General features: G+C 41.4%; 5 protein-coding genes across 11 annotated transcripts in view; all 5 read left to right on the top strand.

Moving 5' to 3' along the window:
* The first annotated feature begins 150 nt into the window (after positions 1-150).
* Positions 151-1,215, top strand: LOC123500031. The gene has a single exon (XM_045248644.1). It carries the CDS (start codon positions 203-205, stop codon positions 1,067-1,069), a length of 867 nt encoding a protein of 288 aa, XP_045104579.1. The 5' UTR covers positions 151-202; the 3' UTR covers positions 1,070-1,215.
* A 163-nt stretch (positions 1,216-1,378) lies between these two features.
* LOC123500029 (putative mediator of RNA polymerase II transcription subunit 15) lies at positions 1,379-2,254 on the top strand. Its single transcript, XM_045248642.1, has one exon. The coding sequence runs from the start codon at positions 1,421-1,423 to the stop codon at positions 2,252-2,254; it is 834 nt and encodes a 277-aa protein (XP_045104577.1). The 5' UTR covers positions 1,379-1,420.
* A 614-nt stretch (positions 2,255-2,868) lies between these two features.
* On the top strand, positions 2,869-9,288 carry LOC123499511 (golgin subfamily A member 7-like). 2 transcript variants are annotated; one of them, XM_045247568.1, is made up of 5 exons: positions 2,869-2,915; positions 4,245-4,382; positions 4,872-5,024; positions 5,491-5,592; positions 6,276-9,288. In XM_045247568.1, the coding sequence occupies exons 1-5, from the start codon at positions 2,901-2,903 to the stop codon at positions 6,321-6,323; spliced, it is 456 nt and encodes a 151-aa protein (XP_045103503.1). In that variant the 5' UTR covers positions 2,869-2,900; the 3' UTR covers positions 6,324-9,288. The 2 variants fall into 2 exon arrangements, with proteins under 2 accessions (XP_045103503.1, XP_045103502.1); XM_045247567.1 differs by lacking the exon at positions 2,869-2,915 and adding an exon at positions 3,799-3,840.
* On the top strand, positions 8,248-18,565 carry LOC123499507 (acylamino-acid-releasing enzyme-like). Of its 6 annotated transcripts, none has more exons than XM_045247561.1 (17): positions 8,248-8,372; positions 10,908-11,023; positions 11,280-11,544; positions 12,077-12,136; positions 12,234-12,451; positions 12,776-12,979; positions 13,127-13,212; positions 13,561-13,707; positions 14,064-14,133; positions 14,311-14,412; positions 14,614-14,805; positions 15,066-15,262; positions 15,724-15,881; positions 16,123-16,313; positions 16,840-16,921; positions 17,249-17,358; positions 18,217-18,565. In XM_045247561.1, the coding sequence occupies exons 2-17, from the start codon at positions 10,952-10,954 to the stop codon at positions 18,283-18,285; spliced, it is 2,223 nt and encodes a 740-aa protein (XP_045103496.1). In that variant the 5' UTR covers positions 8,248-8,372; positions 10,908-10,951; the 3' UTR covers positions 18,286-18,565. The 6 variants fall into 6 exon arrangements, with proteins under 6 accessions (XP_045103496.1, XP_045103495.1, XP_045103493.1 ...); XM_045247560.1 differs by lacking the exon at positions 8,248-8,372 and adding an exon at positions 8,553-8,686; XM_045247558.1 differs by lacking the exon at positions 8,248-8,372 and adding an exon at positions 9,399-10,607.
* Positions 18,566-23,597: 5,032 nt separating this feature from the next.
* Positions 23,598-25,097, top strand: part of LOC123499510 (facilitated trehalose transporter Tret1-like) — an 11,178-nt gene continuing 9,678 nt past the window's right edge. Inside the window, exon 1 of the mRNA XM_045247566.1 lies at positions 23,598-23,832. The gene's annotated coding sequence lies outside the window, so the exon portion shown is untranslated. The remainder of the gene's footprint in view (positions 23,833-25,097) is intronic.

Raw genomic sequence — 25,097 nt, 5'->3', positions numbered from 1 at the left:
CTGGAAGTACCTCGGTCGTGACTCGTGGCTATACGCTTCACTGTCTCCCACGTGCACCTTTCCACAACTCAATTAGAGACGCTTCCCCGCCCCTTCTCTAGACACTTAAAGTGAGCTCCCTGCTCCCTTCCTGCCACGCACACACACACACACACACACACACACACACACACACACACGTGCGCGCGTAGGGCCAAGGAACATGTTAGCTCCCAGGATCTCGGAGAAACAATCTCGTGAGGCGTTTGGTTTGTGTCTGAGGACAATGCTGATAATCTTGCTTCTTGTATTGTGGTCATTTGCCGTCCCAGCTTCTTCCTCGAACTTTGAAAAGCAACTTGAGGCCGCAGTGCAGCATCTAGACTTTCCTGGATTCTCTGATGTCCTGCTGCAGGAGGAGGACGAACTGGTGATGATGAAGGTGCAGCAGGTTTTGACAAGGGCGGGGATGTTAGGATATGACGGCGCCAAAGATGTGGTAGAGCCAGATTTCGAAGACGCCTCCGAGCTCACATATATACGTGAGGATGAGCTGCAGGACAGCGACTTGGAGGAAAAAGAAATTTCACCCCGTCACCTCCACCACCCTCACAGGCGAAGCTCATGTCCTGGCGGTGTGGGCAGCTACGGCTTTAACACCTTCAACTTCCTGACCTTCGCCTTGCAAGTGTTCAACGGAATCCTCAACGTTGTCAACAACATCAATAACAACAATAACAACAATAACCTCAACACCCTCAACAGCATCGCCGTCAACACAGACCAGGTGGCCACCAACTCAAATAGTGCAAACAACGTGCTCGTCATGATTGAGCCACCACGCCGGAGACGTCGCGAACTTCCCTCATGTGACACATTTGATAGGAGCGCCGCGACCCTCCATGCAGCCTCGGCTCTGATATCCCTACTTCAAGAATTTACCAGCACGCAACCTGACCAAGAAGCGGTGCGGGCGTGTATCAGTGCCCGGCGGATGGCTGCCACGGCGGGCCTCGGGGGGTTGTTGTGGAGGCATCACCGCGTCTCTCATCGCATGGATACTTTTCCTTGCGAGTTCCTTTTCCGCTAGCGACGTCAAGCACCCGTCATGACATTCTCGCTCTCACGTACCGATGCGGGAATGGCACAAGTCACGCCTGCTGAAAACTGAGATTTAAGCGATGATGACAGTGTGGCAAAGATGGGGTGACAGTTATGTGTACTGCTGTAGTACTACTTATCAGAGGAGCCAGAACCACGTCAATTGCCTTCTGAGTGGTTCTTTGGCCTCGTCATGGTATGAGTACTTAGAAAATCACGGTGTGCTGAGCTGCTCGAAGAAGAGGACACACACACACACACACACACACACACACACACACACACACACACACACAGAGGTTCCAGTCCATCCTTGTCAATCCAGGAAACCACATCTTACATGTATGCCAGACGATGGATTATCATCTCCCTCATCATATCAACCACCAACACCTTGACTGTCGAGGAGAAGGAGACACCGAAGGAGGAGGGTGAGGAGGCCCTAGTGGAGAGGGTGAGGAGTGTGCTGAGGGTGAAGGCGGAGGAATTCTTAGCAGCATCGGGAAGATCGTCCCTATCACGAAATGAAGAGGTGAGAAAGGGCAGTAAGACGCCAGCCAAGCCTCCTCCTCAGCGGGTCCCCTTGGCAGCTGCCCGACAGAAACGATCCAAAAAATGTCCTGGAAACCCTGGTAACTTTGGCTTCAACTCCTTCAATCTGCTGACCTTCGCTCTTCAGGTGTTCAATGGAGTCATCAGCGTCCTCAACACCATCAGCAACAACAATAACAACGACAACAACAACAATAACAACAATAACGACAACAGCGGGAATAACATCAACTCGAACGTGAACGAGCAGAACGCAGATGTGAACTCAATGACAAGCCTCACTGTAGTGGTCGAACAGAAGCGAAGGAAACGCGAAATTTGGAAAAGTGTGGAGAATATCCATTGTTCACAACCTCACAGTGAAGAAATGTCACAGGTCACTGAGGACATATACTCCGCAGTCTCTGATATGATTCGCGTGTCCAAGATCAGTGTGGAGTGTGTTAAGTATGTTCTGTGTGGCTATATCCAGAGGACGTATCGCCAACACGGCCTGGGAAGCATTGACCAAAGGCTGCTGAGTGACGGGAGCTCATTGCAAGATATTTATACTGTCTCAAGGGACGGGAATTGTTCTGCACTGTTTCCTGTATGCACTGAAATACAGAGTACAAGAAATTGATACGTGTTTCATTCATTCCATATCTGATTGCTGCAGGAAAATTCAAGTTGTACAAAATAGGATGAAAAGAAACTATTATAACTACAAGACTAAAATGAGAAAAAAAGCAATATTATTAATCAACCACTACTGTAATACTACTTCTATACCACCACTACTACTACTACTACTACTACTACTACTACTACTACTACTACTACTACTTACTACTACTACTACTACTACTAGTACTATTACTACTACTACTACTACTACTACTACTACTACTACTACTACTACTACTACTACTACTACTACTACTACTACTACTATAGAACCTCTATAACACTATACATTCCCCATCACAATACTACATACTAATAGATTAACAACGTACCAAACATTCCACTTCTTGAAATAAAAACTGAGAGAAAAGAAAAAATCACAGATGAATCCTAAGAAAATTCTGGCATCTTTCGTAATGCATAACTTAGGCTTCTGTTAAAGGGCTTCATTTCACTCACACGCCATTTCTAGTATTCAAACATGTACCAGAAATACAAAACAAATCCAAACAACAATATTGATAACATGCACACGATACCAGGAACAGGATCCAAGAATTAACCCTTTATCTAAACTCTCCCTGTCATTAGTGTCATTCAAGATGGCGTCTAACCAGGTAAACAAACACTGCTCTCTCTGTATTTTTCGCCAATTTCTCGACTCACACTGCCTCTACATTGACAAATAGCACGAGGGGGTAACTACAGCTTATCACCAGACTGCTATGTAGAAGCAGAAGTGGCTTGGAAGTCCGGAAGGTGGTTTTTTGAGTGATAAATAAGCCTGACGGGGCCGCTGATAAGGGTTGACAAAAGCTAATTTTGTACTTTATATATGATATTTATGATTCTGAGGTTATTTAATCAGTGCAGGGTGTGTGGCTGTGCTTCTTCTGTGAATGGTGAGTCTGTGGGACCAGGGAATGGGTCTGTGTGGGTTTAAATGACACTGTATTTCTTGGTTTCGGTATAAATTTCCCCCGTAATTGTACACTTTATTCGTTATTTATGTGTCTGTAGGGTCGTCTACAGTAGTGCAGGGTGCGGCTTGGTGCTTCATCTGTTACCGAGGACGTGGTGAGGTTAGGGAATGAATCTTGTGTGGGAGTTACGTGTAAAAAAAAAAAAAAATGCGCAGGTTCTCGTCATTGGTTTATTTTCTACTCTCTTCGTGACATTTGAGGCTTCACGGTGAGGTAAAATGGGCGGTTTTGTGTGTATGTGTGAGTGTGTGTTTAAAGGAATAGGTCTTGTGAGGGAGTTACGTGTAAAAAAAAAAAAATGCGCAGGTTCTCGTCACAGGTCAACTTTCTACTCTCTTCGTGACATTTTGGGCTTCAGTGTGAGATAAAATGGGCGGTTTTGTGTTTTTTGTTTTTATGTTAATGGTGAGTTTTTATGGGCAGTGAATGTGTTTGTGTGAGTTTTGTGGGTTTGAATTGCATAGCGTCTTGTGTTTCCGGTTTCTTTTTCGGTGAGTGTGAGTGTGTAGGTGTGGGCGGGGTTGCGTGAGGGATGGTGGGTGGTGAGGCTACGGTACAGGTGAGTAAGGAAGCAGTTGGCAGTATAGAACAACAAACAAACAAAAAGAAACGCTAATCGGGTTTTGAAGAATGCTCAGTTGATTTCCTTAGTGAGCCTTGTGTGATTTGTAGCGACACACACACACACACAAAAAAAAAAAAAAAAATACACAAGCAAATGAACAGATGAAAATATGAAAAGATAAAAAAAAAAGGAAAAAAGAATAAATATAAGCTAATAGTAAAATCTATATGAAGGAACCACTCCATACCTCAGAAGAATATGAATTAAGACATGCATTAAAGGACCTGAGTGTTTATTTTTATTTATTCTATTTTATTTTATCTATCTCTTCTTTTCTTTTTTTTTGTGTGTGTACTTTTGTATGCTGACTTGCTCTTTCCCACCCACATGCCCTGCAGAACCATGGCACCCAGCTTGAGGATCTTGCTGGCGGCACCCGACCCTCCGGCTGCCTCAAGGTGTTCATTCAGAGGGACTACTCGCAGGGAACGTCTGTCAAATTCCAGACTAAGTTTCCGCCTGAGCTGGAAGGCAAGGTCAGTCTTCCATCCTTCATTCTGTTCTTCATTTCTTTTTTCCTTCCTGCATTCCTTCATTCTGTTCTCCCTTTCATCCTTTTCTTGTTTCCATTCCTTTTTCCTTCCTGTCTCTTTTTATGGTATTTCTTAATTTCTTTTGCTCTTTTGTAGTTTATTCTTTTTGTCTTTTTATCCTTTCCTTCCTGCACTCTTTCATTCTGTTTTCTCCTTCATCCTTCACTCCTCTCCATTCCCTTTTCCTTCCTGTCTCTTCTTCTTCTGGCATTCCTTCATTCTTCTTACTCCTTTATACTTCATTCTGTTCTTAATTTCTTTTCTTTCTGTCATCTTCTCTTCCTGCTTTCTTTCATTCTTCACTCTTTTCCTTTTCCTTCCAGTCTCTTCTAGCATTCCTTCATTCCTTTTTGTTCTTTTATACATTATTCTATTTCTTTTCTTTATGCCACAGTCTGCTGAGGCTTACTGATGATGGTCTTGTCTCGGCAGATGGAGAATAATGTCTTTGAGAACACAATCAACGACATCAATGCTATGTTTGTCGAGGCAGAGAAAATGTCATGTGGTCGCTACTGTGAGGGCTGCCTGGGCTGTCTGACTGCCTACCTGGTCTTCTTCTGTATGGAAACCCACTATGAACAGGCAAGTAGTGTGTAGCTACTGGGAACTTTAACCCCCTTCAGTGACGTATTTCCATATTCATTCTGCTTACTATCTAGTGGTTTTATACAGCTTCAGAAACTTATGTGGGAGATTAAGTTAGTGAAGACTGTGCCATTAATCTTCTGATCTCTATAGACCCTTCCTAATGTCATTAAAATAGTTTAATCATACACAAATCTCAAGTTGAAAATGTGTCCCAGTATTGAAATGGTTAAGGATGATGGTCTAGGGATTTAAGGCAAGGATGAACATTGAGTTAGTTTTCATTCACCAAACAAATAGACAAAGACTCATTTCTCTGCTAACATTTAGAATTATTATGCCCCAAGGAATTAATAATGTGTGTTGTTTTGTTGCATGGGGAGTATTTTTCATTTATATATGCAGAAGCAGTGGACAACAGTACCTTTTTGTTTGTGATGCTGATACATCTTTATTTTTGCAGATGATGAAAAGGGTGACCAAGTATGTGGCGGAGCAGAATGAACGTGTCTGGACCCCTCGCGGCCTCCTCATCACCAACCCCATCGAGCGTGGACTAAGAGTTGTATCCTTTTTATACCTGTGGTATCATTTAGACGGGACAGTTTTATTGATTCAGTTTTTTATGCATTCATGTGTCTGTTTATAAGAAATTGTAGAGTAGTGTTTTTTTTTTTTTTTTTTTTTTTCCTCTCCAGTTACCTCTAATACCATGTAGGGAATACAGTGACAGTTTTCTTTGCTCTTGCCATATTTACATGTGGAAGTGCGAGTCTGGTATATAGGTGCAATTCTTATGTTTTAGTACTGCTTACTTGTTGATTTATATATTTTTGTTCTATATTACTCATTTGTCAATTGTATTTATTTGGCTTTTTCTTATTTATTTAAAACGATACTCCCTAGTTGCTCAAATAGAGTATAGTAGATGAGAGCAGATTTCATTGTTATTCTCTGGAGAGTAAACAACAAAAGACATGAAAAAGGAATATGGTTAATATAGTTTTTGAAGTAATTAATACCTTGATCTCTTGTGTGAATTCAGATGAACAGGTAGGTGAACAAATACAGAATAAGGCAGTATGTTCCACTGTACAAACAAAAGGTGTGAGGTAGCTAGGATGCATGTTAAAGATTATAATTAAGCAGATAATTGCGCTAGTGGTTAAGAATGTATTTATAAATTTTATGTTCCTGTGTTAATATTTACACCACTAATCAGTCATTTTTCCTTAACTCCTTTCCCAGATTGAGATTAGTATATTAACAGAGCCGGCAACCACCAGATCGCAATGAGGCGTGATGCTCCCACCTGCTGTACAGGATCCCCGCCCCTCACATCACCCTCACCGCCCCATCACCCTCGTCACCCCATCACTAGCCTGTCATAGCTCACATGATCATCCTTCCCACATTTATAACATTGTATTGAATATTCTATGTAGATATAAGATAACTGTCACTACAGGAAATGAAAGAGGGAGAGAGAGAGAGAATAGAGAAGTGTACATTTTCACCACAGAGCATTTAATGTATATTTTACCACTGACACACACAGGCAGCAGGAATCCCAAAGCCTGACCACAGAGGCAAATGACTCAGTTTGGTTATAGCTCCTTCTCCTCTTGCTGCTTTCTGTAGCCTGTTTCACACTTCCATACATGTGGATAGAAGGAAATGTGCCTGCTGTTTTTTATACTATTTAAATTTGAGGAAGTATGTCTGCAGCATTTTTACGAGGATCAACATTGCCTTTCTTACCTAGCTAGTGAAACAGGTGAAGGGCTTTGAACTCTTGTCAGTGTGTGTCTGCCCAGACCTACAAAGCGAGCCACTCGTGATATCCCAATGTGCTCGCAAGGGAGATAGCATTACGTTAGGTCTGACTTCTTTCTCGATGGCTGGTCTTTTAACCACAAAGATAAAGATTGTTGGACTGGAGAATAACTAGACACAGTATTCACAATCCATTTAATCACTTGGACTGTGTGTTCATTGCATCATAATAGTTGCTACATAATAGTTGTTCTTCAGTTCTGCATTGATGATCTTCACTGTGCTCTGAGAGTTTTAGGCAGCCATCGAGGGAATCTGGGATGGGAATTATGTATCTTCTTACCTATTGGAGCGTATGGTGCCATGTCATGGTTCAGCAAGGGTCTTGTATCCCATCTGTTTGTTCTTATTAGCTTTTCACCGTTATCTTTCTGCAGTGAGTTTGTGTCTTGATGTGTGTGTGTGTGTGTGTGTGTGTGTGTGTGTGTGTGTGTGTGTGTGTGTGTGTGTGTGTGTGTGTGTGTGTGTGTGTGTGTGTAGCCTGTGTTGAGATGCCACAGTGTCATCAGTGTTGTAAGTTCTCCCCGATCAAGTGGTTTTCTCCATTATTTGCCATGAACTGAACCCAGATATTCCTGCTGTGATGCTGCTGCTGCTGCTGCCACTGCTGCTGCCTTGTTGTGGCTTGTTTGTGAGAGATAAAGGAATAGTACATTTTGACAAAGCAAAATGGGTTCCTTTCTCAACTTTATCATGGTGTATATCCTTTTCTTAAATTTATATCTTTGATCTCTCAGTTCTTGATTTTCAGTAACTTTGCCTTTATACACCCTACTCTGCATTCTGTGTACATAGGCATAGATATATTAGAAAAGATAGTTTTAATTTTTTTTTAATTTATTAACGTGGATAAAATTGCATCCTGAACATGATTTAGTATAATAAGTGTTATTGATATTTGTTTTAATGACTCTTCTGTGTGTGTGTGTGTGTGTGTGTGGTTGGTCATAATCAGAGCAGTGCAAGAGATCAGCAAGCCCAGAGGTCTCACAGTGAGAGGAGTCTGAATGTTGTGTGCATAGATATCATTAGAGGTGTGGGAGCAGTCCAGGTGTGCATTTGAGATCCACTCCCTGGGAACTATTAATGCGCTTCCTCTCAGGTAATGGTATTGTGTGGCCACTTAGTAGATTCAGAACAAAGAAATGGTTATCTCTTGTGTCACAATTGATCAGAATTACCTAATAGTATTGTATGATTTTATTTTCATGAATGCTTGTGGATGATAATGTTTTGATTTAGCTGTGTTTGTGTAGGAAAATTTAGCTTTAATTTTTACCAAGTGATGGCAATATGTATAGATTACTGTTCATTGCCATTGAATTATTTTAATGTTATTTTTATTTGAGAATACAGAATGATATGTATCCTTTATTTGTGTTGACAATGGACAACATTTTGTACTTGCAGCTTGAAGAAATCTGCTCAGCATTCCAGGTGGGCAGGTAACAGTGTGATCCATCAGGTGTTGGCCACTCTCTGCCTTGCCCACTGCTGTTTGCCTTGAATGTAATGTGTTCCCTTTAATCTGGTAATGTGAATTGATGATTATAATGAACTTATTGTTGTGGTAAAATATTTTATGATAATTCTTCACGATATGGTAATATGGAAGATAATCAGAATGTAATGATTCTCAAATTAGAATACCAGACTTAAGTTACAAAGCAAAATCTTCCCTCAGAATTACATCTTGGAGCCAGATTTATCGGCATTGGCCAGGCTGATACAGGGAGCGTAGGAATGGTATGATTGTGGTGTGACTGGAGGAGCAACAGTAGCATGCACACTTGACTCACCTTGGGACCACACTGTCTGTCTTGGTGTGTTTATCCTGTTGTTGTCGTGAAGATCGGCTGAGAACTCATAGGCTCCTCTCGCTTGTAGCCAGAGCCCTTATGATTATTATTATCAATATTTTTCTCATCGTCATTACTCCTGAGGGGTTAGCCTTAGCTTATGGAAAGAACATTTTTGTACTTTCGATATTGAAGCAACACTGTAGGGGAGTGGTTGGGTGGTAGTTAGCAGTGTCAACCTAAACCATGACAACTGAGTAAACAGCATCCCTTGTTATATTGAAAGTTTGTCGTTATGGTTCTGAGTTATATATTTAATGTCTCATTAGATGCAGTATATTTATAAATTTGTGCATGGACTGAGGACAGTGTTTCCTTCTTTTTCTAAATGTGTGCAAGATTTGAACTTTGATGACTATTGTTTCAGCATTCTTTTGACAATATTACTGCTGTACTAATACTTATTGGTGAGAAAAGTGTGTATATTGTTGCTGATTGTTGATCTATATAGCCTTGTGGGTGTTTATTTCTTACAGCTTCATGTTTCTCATTGAGTTCTGTCCCTTAGCTGACTCCTGACATTTACCTCCCATCATGCAAACTGAAATAAATGAAAATTCTATAAAGTTCATATTCTTGAATACCCATCAGTCTTCATCTGAGTGTTGGGGGAGACAGATTGGCTGCAGCAGTCACCACAGGTTAAATTACTGCCCTATTCTGTGTGTTGTATGAGTGGAAAGGATTAAGTGAAGGCACTGCAAGGGACTACTCTGGATTTTTATTCCATAAACAAGGCGACACATTACATAAAGTCATGGATGTTCCTATAAGAGTAATGACTATGAAAGTCATTCAGATAAATTACCCTTATGTCAATGTGTTTCAGTTACTCTAATCATCTAATGTAACAGGGAGGATTCTTTCTTTTACTCTCAATGATAAGTCAGTTTAGTTGCTCATAACAGTAGATTTGTTGACGAATCTATATGATTGAGATAAAAAAAAAAATAAAATGAAAGTGGTAGTGGAAAACGGGTGATTGAGCAGAGCAGGGAGTCATGATGACGTGGGTATGAACACAGGTTGAAAAAACATTGATAAAAAAATATAGAGCTACATTGTTCCAAGATGTATGGAGAATGTTAAAGTTTCATAAGATGAAATAACTTCTGAACATATGGTTTGATGTGTCGAAAGTGCAATATGCTGTGTGTGTGTGTGTGTGTGCAACGCACGTCATTCTGTGTTCGCCTGACTCGCCTCTCGGCACAGTGGCAGTGGTTGCGTGTCCACCGTGACGAGCCAAGGCCACGTAACTGAGTAGCGGGATTGTGACCTGCGGGGCACGCTGGTTATTGCTCCCTGCCCTCCTCCACCGCAGTCACCGTCCCTGTCCTGCTTCCTCGCACCACTCCACGCCCTTCCATCATCTGAGCCTCTATTTAGATACGAGGAGAATCAAATCAGTAACACGAAACTTTATTGTCATTATAAACATCATAATCTCTTCTGTTATCTTCACTATAATGAAGTTAAGTTTGACATCATGAATCACCACCACCATCGCCAATAGCGGCCCAGAGGGACCAGCCGGCCGACTAGCAGGCTGAGTCAAGGACTAATTACTATGAGCGTCTACAATCTAGTAATGTGTGTAATTTACTAAAATATGGAGCTCCTGTCATTATATATACATTTTACTAAGATTTCCTGTCGGAAGGTTACGAAATTTCCTTGGTGGTGTCTGGCATCACTTCGGACCAGGAACCGGTCAGAGGTTAGTCGTGGTGACGCTGTGGTGTGTTGTGTTTCTAGCGTGCATTGTTCTGTGGTTGTGGTGAATGTCACCAGTGAACCAACGCATACTTGTTTATCTGAAAGTCGTGAAAACCTTAAGAAGACGTTGGAACTGAATCGATTGCAGTTCCAATAGAAAAAATAGGTATGCGGTATGTGATGTCCTTTATAACTGTGTTTCCTCCGGTATAGCTATAAGATTGAAAAAAAAGACTTATTGGTTAATATCACGGTTAATCAAGCAAGTGCAGAAATAAATTATGGTTTTGAATGCTGTCATCCTTATCAATGCGAAATACTCCCAAACAATCATAGAAACATTTCCTGAAGTGAGCAATAGCACTCTGTATTAATAACATTTTACATTACTAACAGCTTTGATTACACTTGCATAACCTGGGGAGTCCAACGGCATTACATTAAAATTTTCCTTCAATCCAAACAGAAGCAACGACTTTCCGATGACTCCCGAGTAGCGAGGCTGGAAACATGCCGTGCTGGGAACCATTCATCTCCCGTCCCTTCTTGTTAGCGCTCCTTTCTATTCATGGTGTTGCATCTGTAAGTCTGTTTTAAATTATTGCCTTTTTTTCCTGTAGTTATTATCCTTAAAGAATTATATGGATATTATAAGTTTATACTCATATGCGTATTCATCATTATTTTATTTCATTTTATTTTTATTTTTTCCTGTACCTCCTTCCCTTTCCAAGTGTCGTGAGAGTGTTGTGTGTTCTCTTCCCTCGTGATGCACTAGTCAAGTCAATGCACTTTCATGCCACCATCTCTCCCTGCATCTCATCCTTTCAATCTGCAGGTGTTCATTCCCACATTACCGCCGCTGGAAGACGACTCTAAGGGAGACCCAGGGTTGGGACGCCTCGACCTGACCATCTCCAACACCACGGAACACTCGCCGGGGATCCTCATCGGCGGGAACACGGTGAGGATATCACAGGTGTCGCCGAGCAGGACGTCCACGGAGGCGCCGTACGGGTCGTGGCCTTCCCCCGTCACCAGCAACCTTGTGACGGAGCCTATTAGTGCTGTGGTGGAGCCTCCCAGAATTGACCCCATCACAGGTATAAGAAGTGTTCCAGTCCTTGTCTTTTCTGTTACATAAGAACACATTCAACATCAGGGGAGATGCGTGAAGCCATCAGGTAGTGGTGATCTCAATATAAAACACACCTTCCTTTACCCATCTATATTGTCTAACACAGCGTTTCTCAACATTTTTACCCTTGCGGTACCCTTGAAAATAAATTACATGTCTCAAGGAACCAAAGCGCAAAAAAAAAAAAAAAATATATATATAAATCTCATTTTATTTTCATCGTATTTCACGTGACAAATATCATAGAATATTTTTTTTTATAACTGGTTTAAGGAAAAATAATATATTATAATATTACAATAACCAATAATTTATTGTAGGTTTTTAGTTATATTATGTATATGAAATTAAATAAAAAGTAAAAAAGTGCATTAGCTTATCTAATTTGTTCTTGCGGAACCCTTAGGGAACTTTTTGCGGAATCCTAGGGTTCAGGGTAACCCCGGCTGAGAAACCTTGGTCTAACATTATTTTGTCATAGACACTATCCTCTGCAGGTTTGGTGTTTTGGAGCGAGGAGCTGAATGGACGCCGCGCTGTGTACCACTTTGATCCAGGTGATAACATACAAATGCTGCATATATATTGTTCTCCTCTTTGCATATACTGCCCTTGTCAAATGAGACCAGCCTGCGAGCAGTGATTCTCCGACAGACATACGAAAGGTGGTGCGCTGGACGGCCCCAGACTATGATGTAGTGAGCCGCGTGCACGAGTACGGTGGCGGTTCATTTACTGTCTACAATAACACTCTCTTCTTCTCCCGCGGTGAGGATGACGCGATGTACCGTCAGGAGGGCCCCGCGTCTCAGCCCTCGCGCCTCACACAGGGCCAGAAGAAGAGATATGCTGATGGTGTCTACAGTCCCGAGGTGAGTGTGACTTCAGTTGAATGAGATTGTGTTATTGCAATGGCTGCCGCTAGTGCAGGGATAAATAATCAAAGTAGAGCAAAAATAATTGTTTGATTTAGAAAAAAAGATAAGAAGGAATCGATTCTCAAATAGTGGGAAATGAACGGAATACATTCAGAAATTTGGTTAGTAGTGCTAAATCATAACGGCGTTGTAGAAAGATTAGATATATTCATAGATGAGGATGATAGGTAGAAACATTATAGTTAAATGTATTTCATATAAAAACTGTCCGTATTTTCCCATGTTCTTGTGCCTCATCCATTCCGCGTTGTCTGGCAGTGGAACGCGCTCTTTCTGGTGATGGAGGACCACTCCCAGGTGGAGGAGGGAGGTCTGCAGGAGCCTCGAAACAGTATCGTGATGGTGGACGCCTCAAGCGGGAAGGAGAAAATCATCGTTGAACACGCGGACTTCTTTGCGTCTCCGAGGATCACCCAAGATGGCCTGCACCTTGTGTGGATACAGTGGAACCATCCCAGAATGGTTAGTCAAGGTCCCGCATGGTGAATAATGGTGAATGACCTTAGTCTTTATGATGAGTTTCCATATACAGAGACGAGAGCTGTGTTTTAGGTGTATGTGCCATGTTGTACTTGATTCATTATGCTGCCCTCCCTGTCTCTGCCTCAGCCGTGGGACGAGAATCAGATGTTCGTAGCGGGGCTGAAGGAACACGAGACAGACATCACCATCAGCAGGTTCTTCCAACACGGCAGGTGAGGAACATGAGGTTGTTAAATAGGTCCTCTTAAATTTTTCTACATCTAACACAGATGACTCCAAATTTTTTCCCATAATTTGCTGATTTTGTTGTCTTTCCATGGTGTTCTTACAGTTATTTCCTCGTATTTTTCATTTGTTTTTGTACAATTACCATATTTGCATTTCACGTGTTTTGTGGTTGTCTTACTCGATCCTTTTTCCATCCCAATGTACACAGCATCATCCATTCCCCTGGCGAGTCATTGGGAGCTTTAAAAAAAAAGAAAAATAGGGAAATGGGGAAAAGTTGAAACAGGTGGTATGTAAGGGCTGCCACGTGTAGGTCTGTCCATTCCCTACAGCATGATGACGCCTTTCTTCGACCAAAATAATGAGTTGTTCTATGTTCACGACTCGACCGGCTGGTGGAATCTGTACTGGGTCAACCGTCGCGGCTTCGAGATCAACCTGACGCCTCAGTCCCTGGAGGTGGGCTGGCCTACATGGAGGTGAATGGCGGTGCAGCACGCGTGGACACGCGGTGTCCACGTGCTCTTGTCTCGAGAATCACTTTATCAGCATTAGTATGATAATTTGTTTTCTTCATGGTATCTATTCTTGCATCGAAGTATGTTCATATCTTGTGGCAGCATGATGTGTAGTTCCTTTAAATATGGCAAATAATAAGTAAAGTTCGAATGGTGAAGTCTTCTCAACATATCTAAGGTAGTTTTATTATCAAAGTACAGTATTATAACAAACATTAATTTGCCAATTTATACGAAGGTGAAGCGTGTCATGTATTATGAATCCACATATTGATCTCAATATTAAGAACTGATGCAGTGTTCCTTTCCCCGCACAGGTTGGGCCGCCAAGCCTACGACATCAATCCTCGGCTGGGCGCCAGGGAGGCTGTTGTCATCTGCGGCCACGTTCGTCCCTTTAGTTATTTAATTGATTATCGTTATACATGTAGTCTGGTTTATTCTCTCTTGCATGATTGTATGATCTTCGAGTGCACATCTTCGCTTTTTATTTGATTTTTTTCACGCCTATCTCCTCGTTCCTCACAGGATCCAAAGGAAGATTTTCTTTATATTTCTTGGCAGGACCTGACCGTGGTGGACCTGCGCAAGCAAAAGCGTCGCGTCATCAAGACTGGCTATACCACGTACAGCCTTGGCGTGGCCTACTCCAAGGCAGGGGACAAGGTAATACCTATGACCGTTAACCTAGTGCCGGATGTAATACAGTTAAATAGGCATATAAAAAGATAAATCCATTTCTTTCACCTTGAATAGGAATATATAAGAACATAACAACTGGCCTTTCACCTTGATATTGTGAGGTAGAAAACTGCAATTAGTCTGCTAAGAACGTGCTAAACGAGACTCGTATTCCCTCTCTTGCAGGTGTACACCGTGGCCAGTGATGGGTCGCGCCATGCCCGCCTGGTAGAAGTGGAGGTAAGGACAGGCCGCACCCGTGACGTGAGCCAGGCGTCCGATGCTGAGGTGGAGAAAGGATACATCAGCACCGCCCGCCTCATGCAGTTCCCCACCACGCAGGGAGACTTTGCTTACGGATACCTCTATTCTCCCAAGGTGAAGCTGCACTGCGTCCATTCTTGCATTATTAAGGGATAGAGCTGTGTATAATCTCTCTCTCTCTCTCTCTCTCTCTCTCTCTCTCTCTCTCTCTCTCTCTCTCTCTCTCTCTCTCTCTCTCTCTCTTTCTGTCAACAGTCAAGAAAGGATGTAGACGCTTAACATGAACAAAGGTATATGACATCTAAAGTATATACTTTCTTTTGTATTCTGCCTGCTAATATAACGTCAATCGAGTGTGTTGCCATCTACTGCAGAACAAGGACTACCACGCACCGGCAGGAACACTCCCGCCGCTGCTAGTGAAGGTGCACGAGGGGCCTACTGACGCAGCCTCCACCGCCCTCAACCTTTATTACCAGTTCTTCACCTCACGGGGCTTCGCTATTCTGGACGTGGACTACCGAGGCAGCACAGGTTACGGCAAGTTGTACCGCAATAAGCTGAACGAAATGTGAGTGGGTGCAAGGAAGAGGACGGTGTGAAATGAAGGGCGTTTCATCTTGGGTCTGGGTCTGATGTGGGTTGGGTTTGGATCTGATAAGGTTTGTATTCTCAAACGCTTCTGTGCTTCACCTCCATTATTTCAAGATGGTATATTTAAATTTACGTGATTTTTTTAAGGTGTTTTTACTGTTCTAAAGGCAGACTGATATGATTTTTATATTACTGACTGAAAATTCATGCTTGAAAACTCCGCTAATCATCTCTGTGGCCTTTCAAAACAGTCGTGGTGAGCGAGCAAATCATTTCTGAAAACGGACCAAGTCATGTGGTAAGCGTTTATCCAAGTTCCCCCAAGTGAATATCCCCACTTAGTATGTTTTCCCCAAAGCTATTCCCCTTCATGGTCAGGTTAGCTTATATCAAGGAGTTTTAGTTAAGTATACGTGGAGGATTGTTGGTGTGTGGCAGGTGGGGCGTGTACGATGTGGAGGACGTGCTGGCAGGGGCGAAGCACGTGGTGAAGGAGGGGCTGGTGGATGAGGCACGGGTGTGCATCGACAGCAGCTCCATGGCGGCCTACACAATGTTGTCAGCCCTCACCATACCGGGGTCTGTCTTCAAAGCAGGTTAGCATAGTCATTCTCATCCTCTCTCTCTCTCTCTCTCTCTCTCTCTCTCTCTCTCTCTCTCTCTCTCTCTCTCTCTCTCTCTCTCTCTCTCTCTAAATTGCATGATAGAATCCACTCATATGATTCCTATATAGCCCACACTCAACCATTCAGCCATACACACACAGACACACACACACACACACACATATACACACACATACATACATATTATTGTTTTTCCGTATCCGGCCGCCAGGTGCGAGCTACTACGGCGTGTCAGATCCTGAAACGATGGCTACCAACACTCACAAGTTTAAGAAAAACTACATGGAGGCGCTGATCGGGAACCTGGACCGTCACAAGGACCGCTACGTCACCAGGTCGCCGCTCAGGAACTACGAGAGGCTAGAGGTGCCCATGATTTTCTTCCACGGAGCGAATGACAAGGTAGGGGCGTGCGTGCTTTGTGCAGGGTGACGGGAGGCAAAGAAGGGGTTACAGGGATGCGCCCTTGTTCGGTAGGAGTTCAGTGACATGTAGAAAAATATTATAGCGTGAATCTTATTATTAAATGTGCATGTTCTTGAATTCAAAGGATGTGAATTTCAAAGAGAGTGTAGTGGAGTAACTGTTGATCATTCCTCATGCATTATTTTCACAAAGAAAGGTAAAAATGAAAAGGAATATACACCACCTTATTTAGCATGGTACTAGTGGATGAAGTGTATACATAGTCATGTTGTTTTAATCTCGGGCTGTTGTGGCTTCTTCTCTATAGCTAATCATCATTATCTATAGCAGAAGTTTAAAGTGTAATAATTTCAAAGCACCACTCACAGCAAAAGAAGTGATCGAATAGTTGATTTTTTTTAGCATCTGTAGTATATACATTCTTCTCAATAAACCTACTTTAGGTTACTCAAATAATATAATGATTGCTACGGTGGATTGTTTACCGTTTCTCCTTCGGCAGGTAGTTCCCCCTGACCAGGTCCGCGGGATGTACAACCTGGTGAAGACCAAACAACTCCCCGCTGCCTTCATTGTTTTTGATGGTAAGTTGTCTCGCCACCAAGAAAACTTCCATTCTTTAACGCCCTAAAAGTTTTGACAAATTTATGAAACTGTCACAACTAATCAAATAAGGTAAACTGTAACTAGTTTTTCATGTTTTTTGTTACAGTCTTTTCCCTTTAACATTTGATTCTCTGAGATATACTAAACAAATCTATGTGACTCTTAATGGCTGGAACGGAGAGAGGGCGCTAGTACATTCTCCTGTCGTAACGATCTTGACCTCTCAAAAGTGGATGCCAAGATGAAACGAAACTGAGCTGTCTTCACTTGCCCTCACGCGCCTTTGTCTTCCCTCCCTCCGCCAGATGAAGGGCACGTCTTCACTCACCGGGAGTCGCTCAGCAGAGCACTGGAAGCAGAGTTCTACTTCTTCGCCATGGTGTTCAACTTTACTCCGGCTGATATTGTTTCTGATGTGAGTATTGGTCACTGATGCGATAGTAGTATAGTAGTAGTAGTAGTAACTAAAGATGGTGTGCAGAACAATTACGATGGCAAACAAAAAGTGCCAGGAATATCTCTAGAAACTAAGTAAAAGATAGTAAACGTGGGAAGAAAATTAACATAGAGGAAGGGGGCAGACGAAGCAGAATGTATGAAAGACGGATTATAAAAAAAAAAAAAGTGGCAGGAAGAGATTGGAAATGGAATATATGATCAAAAAGAATGTTTTGGGAAATGTAAAATGCACAATAAAACATCAAGAGATTGAAAATAAGATGGATCTAGAAGCAATAAGGAGAATCTGTTTTAAAGGCAATGTCCATAATCACAACTACAGTCCCCTACAATGGACATGACTCTTACAACGGAACTGATCAGGTGCGGTGACACTCGCCCATGCGCACAAGGACAAGTAGTGACTGACGCAGCACTTCTCTAGCCCTGATAAGATGAGCGACACTTGTCCGTTAAACACACACACACACACACACACACACACACTGCCACCATCTTGACCACCATGACCTCCAGCTTGCTCCTCCCACTCAAAGAATAGTACTTGTAATGACTTGTCAGATACTCGGCGGTGAAGCAAAAAATAATTATCATTTAAAACACTGTAAAACGTGCGCCGGTGGTTGACTATAAGTGAATGAATAAATTAACTTTGTTTAAGAAGAAAGGATTTGACATATCGGACAGAAAGAAGTATAGAAAATGGAAAAAAATGACAAAGTTGAATTAAGTGAATATATAGATAATTAAAATGAACAATACAATAAGAAACATCAGTACTACGGAGTTTCCTTAATGTGATGCTTCATTACAGATAACAATAGATAATATGGATGGTGAGCAAACGGGAAAAGAGGAAAGACAGTTTCCCTCCCGGCGATGACCAAGTAGTTTCCATCAAGATCACGGACCCAAAGGCCCTGTAAACCACACCACTGAAACCGGGCCAACGTAAGCACCTCAATGAACCCACTGTAGGATAAAGGTCTCCCATGGTGGCTGAACTGGTTTTATCTACTTGTAAACAGGAGACACGGATATTATCTGAAGTCTTTAACGCGGATCTGCGCGTTATGGTTATTTTATTTATTTATTTTTTATTCATTTTTTGTAATGCTGAATAAAAAGAAAAAAAAATCGAGATAAAAAGTTAAGAATTCTTCCAGACCAGTTTGAATTGACCTATGAATGTTGAGGTACCCCTAAACTGAGCTGACAGTCTGCTGCAGCGGGGAGTAGTGACAACGAGCTTGTTATGATGCGCTGTGTGATGTAACGACGTGACATGTAGCGTAACCTTGAACTGTGACTTTATTTCGTAAGGTCACCATCAATCACCAGGGCTATCTGTGCTGATTGCAGAAGGTGCCGACCATACCAAGGCCTGCGTAAGTGCCTTCTTTTCTTGGTTACCATTCTTATCATGTGTGAATTGGTTTGCTTTGTATTTTTCACCAAGAAAGGCTATGCTATTCAGGTAACCTTTATTGTAATTCTTTACACTAATAAATATGATGATAATTGATAATGATACAATAGAACTGAGCTTCAAAATAACGGGATCCAGCAAGGTTAATTTTTGAAGCCCAGAGGCCTTAAGATCTTAAGAGATTAAAACTACTAAGATTATCAAAGTTTATAGGCTTACACGCTGGACAAGGCTAGTTTCAGTAAGCTCTGTTCTCGGTGGGGGTCGCAAGTCACATGTCCTGTCAGTTGTAAATCATTGGTTACATAAAATTTGATTATTATGAGTTCCTGACGTCTCATTATTGTGTACGATTAGACTTTCAATTAGCCACAAAAGTAAGAAATATCACCTGCTACAAAGCATGAGAAATATCTTCCTCAGCGTACCATCACCTTTTGAACAAAGATGTAACTTTGTGTCGAGCAGTTCAAAGCGTTAGATGTCGAGATTACAGGAAAAAAAAAAAAAGCTAGTTATAAGAGAAAACGCACATGAATGTGAGAAAAAATTTTCTGGGATCTAACGAGGCATTTGCACCTCAGTGAGCAGCATTGCCTTATTAGATGGTCTGCTCTTCCTGACGAGAGAAAAGGAGGAAGAATCAACGACGACGTAAGAAAGGTGTTAACTACGTCGATACTTTATACATATACTAGATATTAGGTCATTACAATGAACACTGAAGGTAATCGTAAGCACCAGTATGTAGCCTAGTTGGCGATAGTGTTTTACTTTTTCCTCGTGTACCTCCACAGTAAACACACAATTACATTGATAGCAATACCGATGATTCGTGATTAGTTACTTTGGTGGCCCAGGGTTTTGTCAGAATAGCTTCAGTAATCAAGCAGGCTGTTAGCGACGAGTTATTACAGAGATTTAAGAGAAGATGAGATAGTTTATGTTTCAAGTAAGGATTGTCACGTGTGGGCCTGACGGATTCCTGCAAGTTCCTGTATATCCCTAATGTCTTGCTTTTCTTTCATACCGAAACATCACAGTATTTCATTATTAATTATCTGGGTATGATGCCAAAAGTGTTATTTAATTTCACAACAGCCTATCTCTCAGTATTAATGCATTGTAGCCTAGCATTATGATATACGAGTAACAGTAGCATCTTTGCATTATGGAATGTAATATATCCAGGCTGAAGAACTATGTCGGTCCTAGAGAGCTACTGAGTATGAGGCAACAGCCCACCTCATAGACAGAAGCCTAGGCACTGCTGAAAAAATAATTCAACACACTTCACACCACAAGTTAGTTGCCTAAGTGCAACAACACCCTCCCCCAAGGTAATACAGCTTTTATTTATTTATTTTATTATTTTCTTTTTTTTTTTTTTTGCATTGGAGTGAAAGCCACACTCCAAAATAGCTGTGGGCCAAGTCTCGGGGACCACGTCACCTCGCAGAGGTGGCACTCTAAAAAAAAAAAAAATAAAAAAAAAAAAAAAAAAAATATATATATATATATATATATATATATATATATATATATATATATATATATATATATATATATATATATCGGTTCTTTTTATTTCATTCATTTATTTATTTATTGCTTTATTTTCTTAGCTTACATATGGATGATGTTAAAAAAAAATTAAGAATATGTTTGATTGATATAACGCTTGCCTTTTCTTCACAATTAAGCGGTTCATAGAGTTACTGATATTGAACACGTTTCAGAGAGAGAGAGAGAGAGAGAGAGAGAGAGAGGAAGGCGGTGGGTTTGGGAGATAATTCGGTAATAACTACGCAATGAGTAATTATGTGTTGAAAGTTATCTCGGTAGTTGTAATTAGGTGGTTAGCAACAAACAAGCGACCATGCAATGAATGACAACGAAACTGCTCTTAGGAACGAAGTCACGAATTATGGTACTCTCTCTCTCTCTCTCTCTCTCTCTCTCTCTCTCTCTCTCTCTGTGTGTGTGTGTGTGTGCACCCAAAGCCAAACAGCGCAAGGATGAGATGTTTGGTTATTGGAAAGAGAATCCATTGCCTTCTTGTGTTTATATGTAGGATAACATTTTATTTTAGACGGCTTTGGTGAGTTCAATTGAAAGATTATACAGATGCAAGAATGTTTTCCTGTTATTGATATTGCGTTGTTGTTATTATTATTGTTGTTTTTGTTGTTGTTGTTAAATTATAAGAAAATAGTGGTGATGGTAACAGCGGCAACAGCACCAGCAGCAACAGTAGTAGTAGTAGTAGTAGTAGTAGTAGTAGTAGTAGTAGTTGCTGCTGCTGCTGATATTGCTGCCACTGCTGTTTTTTTTTTTTTTTTCGTCACAGTCGCCCTTGTTGTTGCTATAAATAAATCAGAAAAAGAAGATGAAATTATGTAAGGTATCAATTTAATCGTCGACCATTGATAAAACATTTTGGGCCTAATGTCGCCACCGCCACAAAGCGTCCCATCATTGCTTAACTATCGGTCTTTTCTCCCTGTCGACGGTACCTACGCTGAGGTGTTGTTATCTCACCAGGAGAAAGGCTGCGACCCGTCCCTTGCACCTGCGTGGTGATTAGATAATGGAGTATTGTGTGTTTACCGTTTCCAAAATCAATGACGCAGTTCCTGGAAGACTATCGTAGACGGAGGCAGGAAGGAAAATATTCGCGGGTGATTAGATAATTAATGTTTTTATGAGGATTGATTATCTGACTATTGGACCATGTCAAGATTAGCGAACTTATAACATCCCCCGTGCTATAAGTGGGTCCGCTAATCTTGAAATGATCCTAACTATTCATGGAAGTCAAGGTATCTTATCGAATATTTTGTATACCCTAAGAATACAAATGAAGTTATCTTATCATATTTCGCAATAAAAAACATAAGTGCTAAATTTTTCACACGTTAATATCCTGGTAATGAACATGGAGACTATAAATACAAGATAAGATTTGTAAGGCATCTTAGTAAACAGAACGCTGGCTCCACTCACGTCTTGAGGCTGTTCCTAGAAAAAGAAAGAACAAAAAAAAGGAACAGGTAAAAATGCATCACATTGTGCAAGGCCTTACTTTTTTTTTTCTTTATCTCTTTCTTTTCATTTAATTGCATTTAGTTTTTTTTTTTACAGGAAAAGAAGGATATTCTAAAATATTTCCCTCTTTTATACGATGTCGGTCTCTCTCTCTCTCTCTCTCTCTCTCTCTGCTGCCAGCGTCATCTGTATACTTTCACAGCACAATACATGGTTACAAGCTGCCCCAGAGGCCCAGAGCCTCAGAGCCTCAGGAGTGGCACCATAGCTACACGTCAACTAGTACCTGAAAGCGGTAGATGGAGCTGAGCATAAATCTTTGCCTCGCCCCTGTGAATAGGTTACACAATGAAACGGTGCGATAAGTGATTGTCCAGTTAATGACAAACTCCAGAGATGTTAAGATAAGGAAGGACTTGAGGTGGTGTGAGATAACCGATAAGTTGACAGTCCCTCCTCTCTTTGGTCGTGGCGTGGGTGTTGTGTCTCCTCCCACTAATCTATCTGATCATTAGAATGTGAGGAAGAAAACAAGTGAAAAGCAACAACCTTTCAGCAAGTCATGACCTTGAAATGTGATGTTCATCATTCTCTCTCTCTCTCTCTCTCTCTCTCTCTCTCTCTCTCTCTCTCTCTCTCTCTCTCTCTCAGGAATGGCTGCAAGTTGACAGAAAGTACGCAAATTCATCTTTTTCTTACTTTAATCATTCACTCTGTCAATTTTTCCCGCAATCACCTACACCTTTCACAAAATTTATGTTTTTCTTTTTAGGCTCTTTAAATGCATTACACTTCGAATACATAGCGGGAGTGTCAACTTGGAAAAAAAGAGTTCTTGTAAGGAGCAGGATAGACCTTCCTTAATAAGAATGCATGAAGGTTCTGCATACATAACCTCACGTGACTGGCTACTCTGTTGTATTTATAATCACGTGCTCCTCTTAGACGCTCTTGTTGTTGATCACGTGATGGCCACGGGGTGTCTATTCTTTCCGAAAGTTCTTACTCACGTCATCACTCATCATCTTACACACTAATCGATAGGAGGTCGTTACGGTGTGTGTGTGTGTGTGTGTGTGTGTGTGTGTGTGTGTGTGTGTGTGTGTGTGTGTGTTCGTGTGCCCGCCTGCCTAGTCTAGCAGAGGAAAGAAACTAGATTAATCTACATTCTCAAAATAGTTTTTTTAGATTGTTGTGGCGTCTGTTATTGCCAGCCTTTGTTAGCATTCAGAACTTTATAAAAATAGAATGAATAGACGCAGGAAGAGAGAGAGAGAGAGAGTAAATTTTGTCTTTTTCAGAAGTTTTTAGTATTGCGGTACCAAAATAAGTATCGGGAAAGCTACAAAGGATCATAAGAAAAAAGCTTATGAGGTTATGGTGCACGTTTAGATTACGATTTTGAGTGATATTTATTATTTGCGAGTATCAAAGAGGTCAGCCAGAGGGAAATAAGATAGAAATAAAAAATGAATAAAGGGGCACTTTGTTATTCTATGATAAAATAAATACAAGAATGATAGCAAATTTAGTTTCTGACTCATCTAGGAGTTTGCATACCTTTAAAATATGACAGCACTCTAGGACACTTGAAGAGAAGACTTTGTTTACAAGCATTTATATATTTTCCTTTCACGGATGGCCTTGGCTCTCTGCTCGCTATCTGGAGGGGCGCCGCTGTCAAGTCACTAATGACAATCACGTAACTTGGAGTGATACGTAGTAGTAAGTGGTGTTGCGGGAGCTGGGGGGCAGTGACGAGAGGTGGGGACGCTGGGTAAACTCTTGAATCACTCGACGGATGTGGTCCCTAGCGAGTAGACGGCGGACAGCGCAGACCACCATCCCTCAAGTCAAAACGTTGTGCTGTCACTCTCACCCAACCAACAAGCCAACCAACAAGCGCAAGACTGAACTGCCGTGTGTGGTGAGATCAAGGAAGAAATAACAAAGGTTGGTTGAGCCTCAAAAAAGTTTTTTTTTTTTTTTCGGATTATGATGCTGAGTGCACTGTGTCAAGCAAGCCACGGCGAGAAATTCCTTATAGTTATGAAGTTATGAAGTTTTGTTGGTGAAATGTGTTAAGACAGAAATTCTTAATCTGAGGTACTCAGTATCTCAGGAGTATATGAGAGGAATTTTTGCGGCGTACGTGACAGGTTTATTTTAGGACCTAAACTGACCAATGAATTCACAGGCAATTCATGTTGTTTTTACATATGATGGATTCATGGGCACATTTTTTAATAGATATCATATTCTGACGGATACATGAGCAACATGGGAAATGCTTTGGTTTAACAGCTTGTAAAGTGACTGTAAAACTGCCCCTCTGTGCTTCAGTAGCATTCACAAAACAGTATTAACGTCTTGCAATCTGACTCGTTGCTGCTAACACCGCTGTCGCTAACAATGATGTTCGTGTTGCCGTTGTTACTAATACCTCCTACTGTTGCTACTGGTGTTTTTGTTGTCCCTACTACTACTGTTGCTGCTGCTGCTGCTGTTACTACTACTACTACTACTACTACTACTACTACTACTACTACTACTACTACTACTACTACTGCTACTACTGCTGCTACTACTGCTACTACTGCTGCTACTACTGCTACTACTACTGCTACTACTGCTACTGCTGTTGCTGCTGCTGCTGCTGCTGCTGCTGCTGCTGCTGCTGCTGCTGCTGCTACTACTACTACTACTACTACTACTACTACTACTACTACTACTACTACTACTACTTCTGCTGTGCTACTGATGCTAGTTCTTCTTCTTCTTCTTCATACTTCATATACTTCATATACTTCATATACTGGTTTCTACCCTAACTTAAAAAGATACTGATAAGAAAAATTATATTAGAATTTTACTCAATGTTGTTGTTGTTGTTATTATTGTTGTTGTTGTTATAATAGTATTTTGAACATTAGCACCCAACACCAAGAGAGAGAGAGAGAGAGAGAGAGAGAGAGAGAGAGAGTAAAGTAAAGTACATAAAACTTTGCATAGAATTAGTCCATGAAAAAAGTGCTATATTTAGCAGTTATCGTCCAGCGCTGAGTTGCCCACGCGCCAAGACAAGAGGAGCGGGGTCCTGGCGGGAAGTGGCGGCAGCTTGATAACACTAGTGGCCTCATTAAATAAGAATAAACATAAACTTTGCATTATATCTGGGTACCTATAGTCTCTCTCTCTCTCTCTCTCTCTCTCTCTCT

This window comes from Portunus trituberculatus, chromosome 50 (genome assembly GCF_017591435.1).
Source record: "Portunus trituberculatus isolate SZX2019 chromosome 50, ASM1759143v1, whole genome shotgun sequence".
Lineage (NCBI taxonomy): Eukaryota > Metazoa > Arthropoda > Malacostraca > Decapoda > Portunidae > Portunus > Portunus trituberculatus.
Note: the sequence above shows the minus strand (reverse complement) of the source record. Positions and strands in the feature narration are given on the sequence as shown.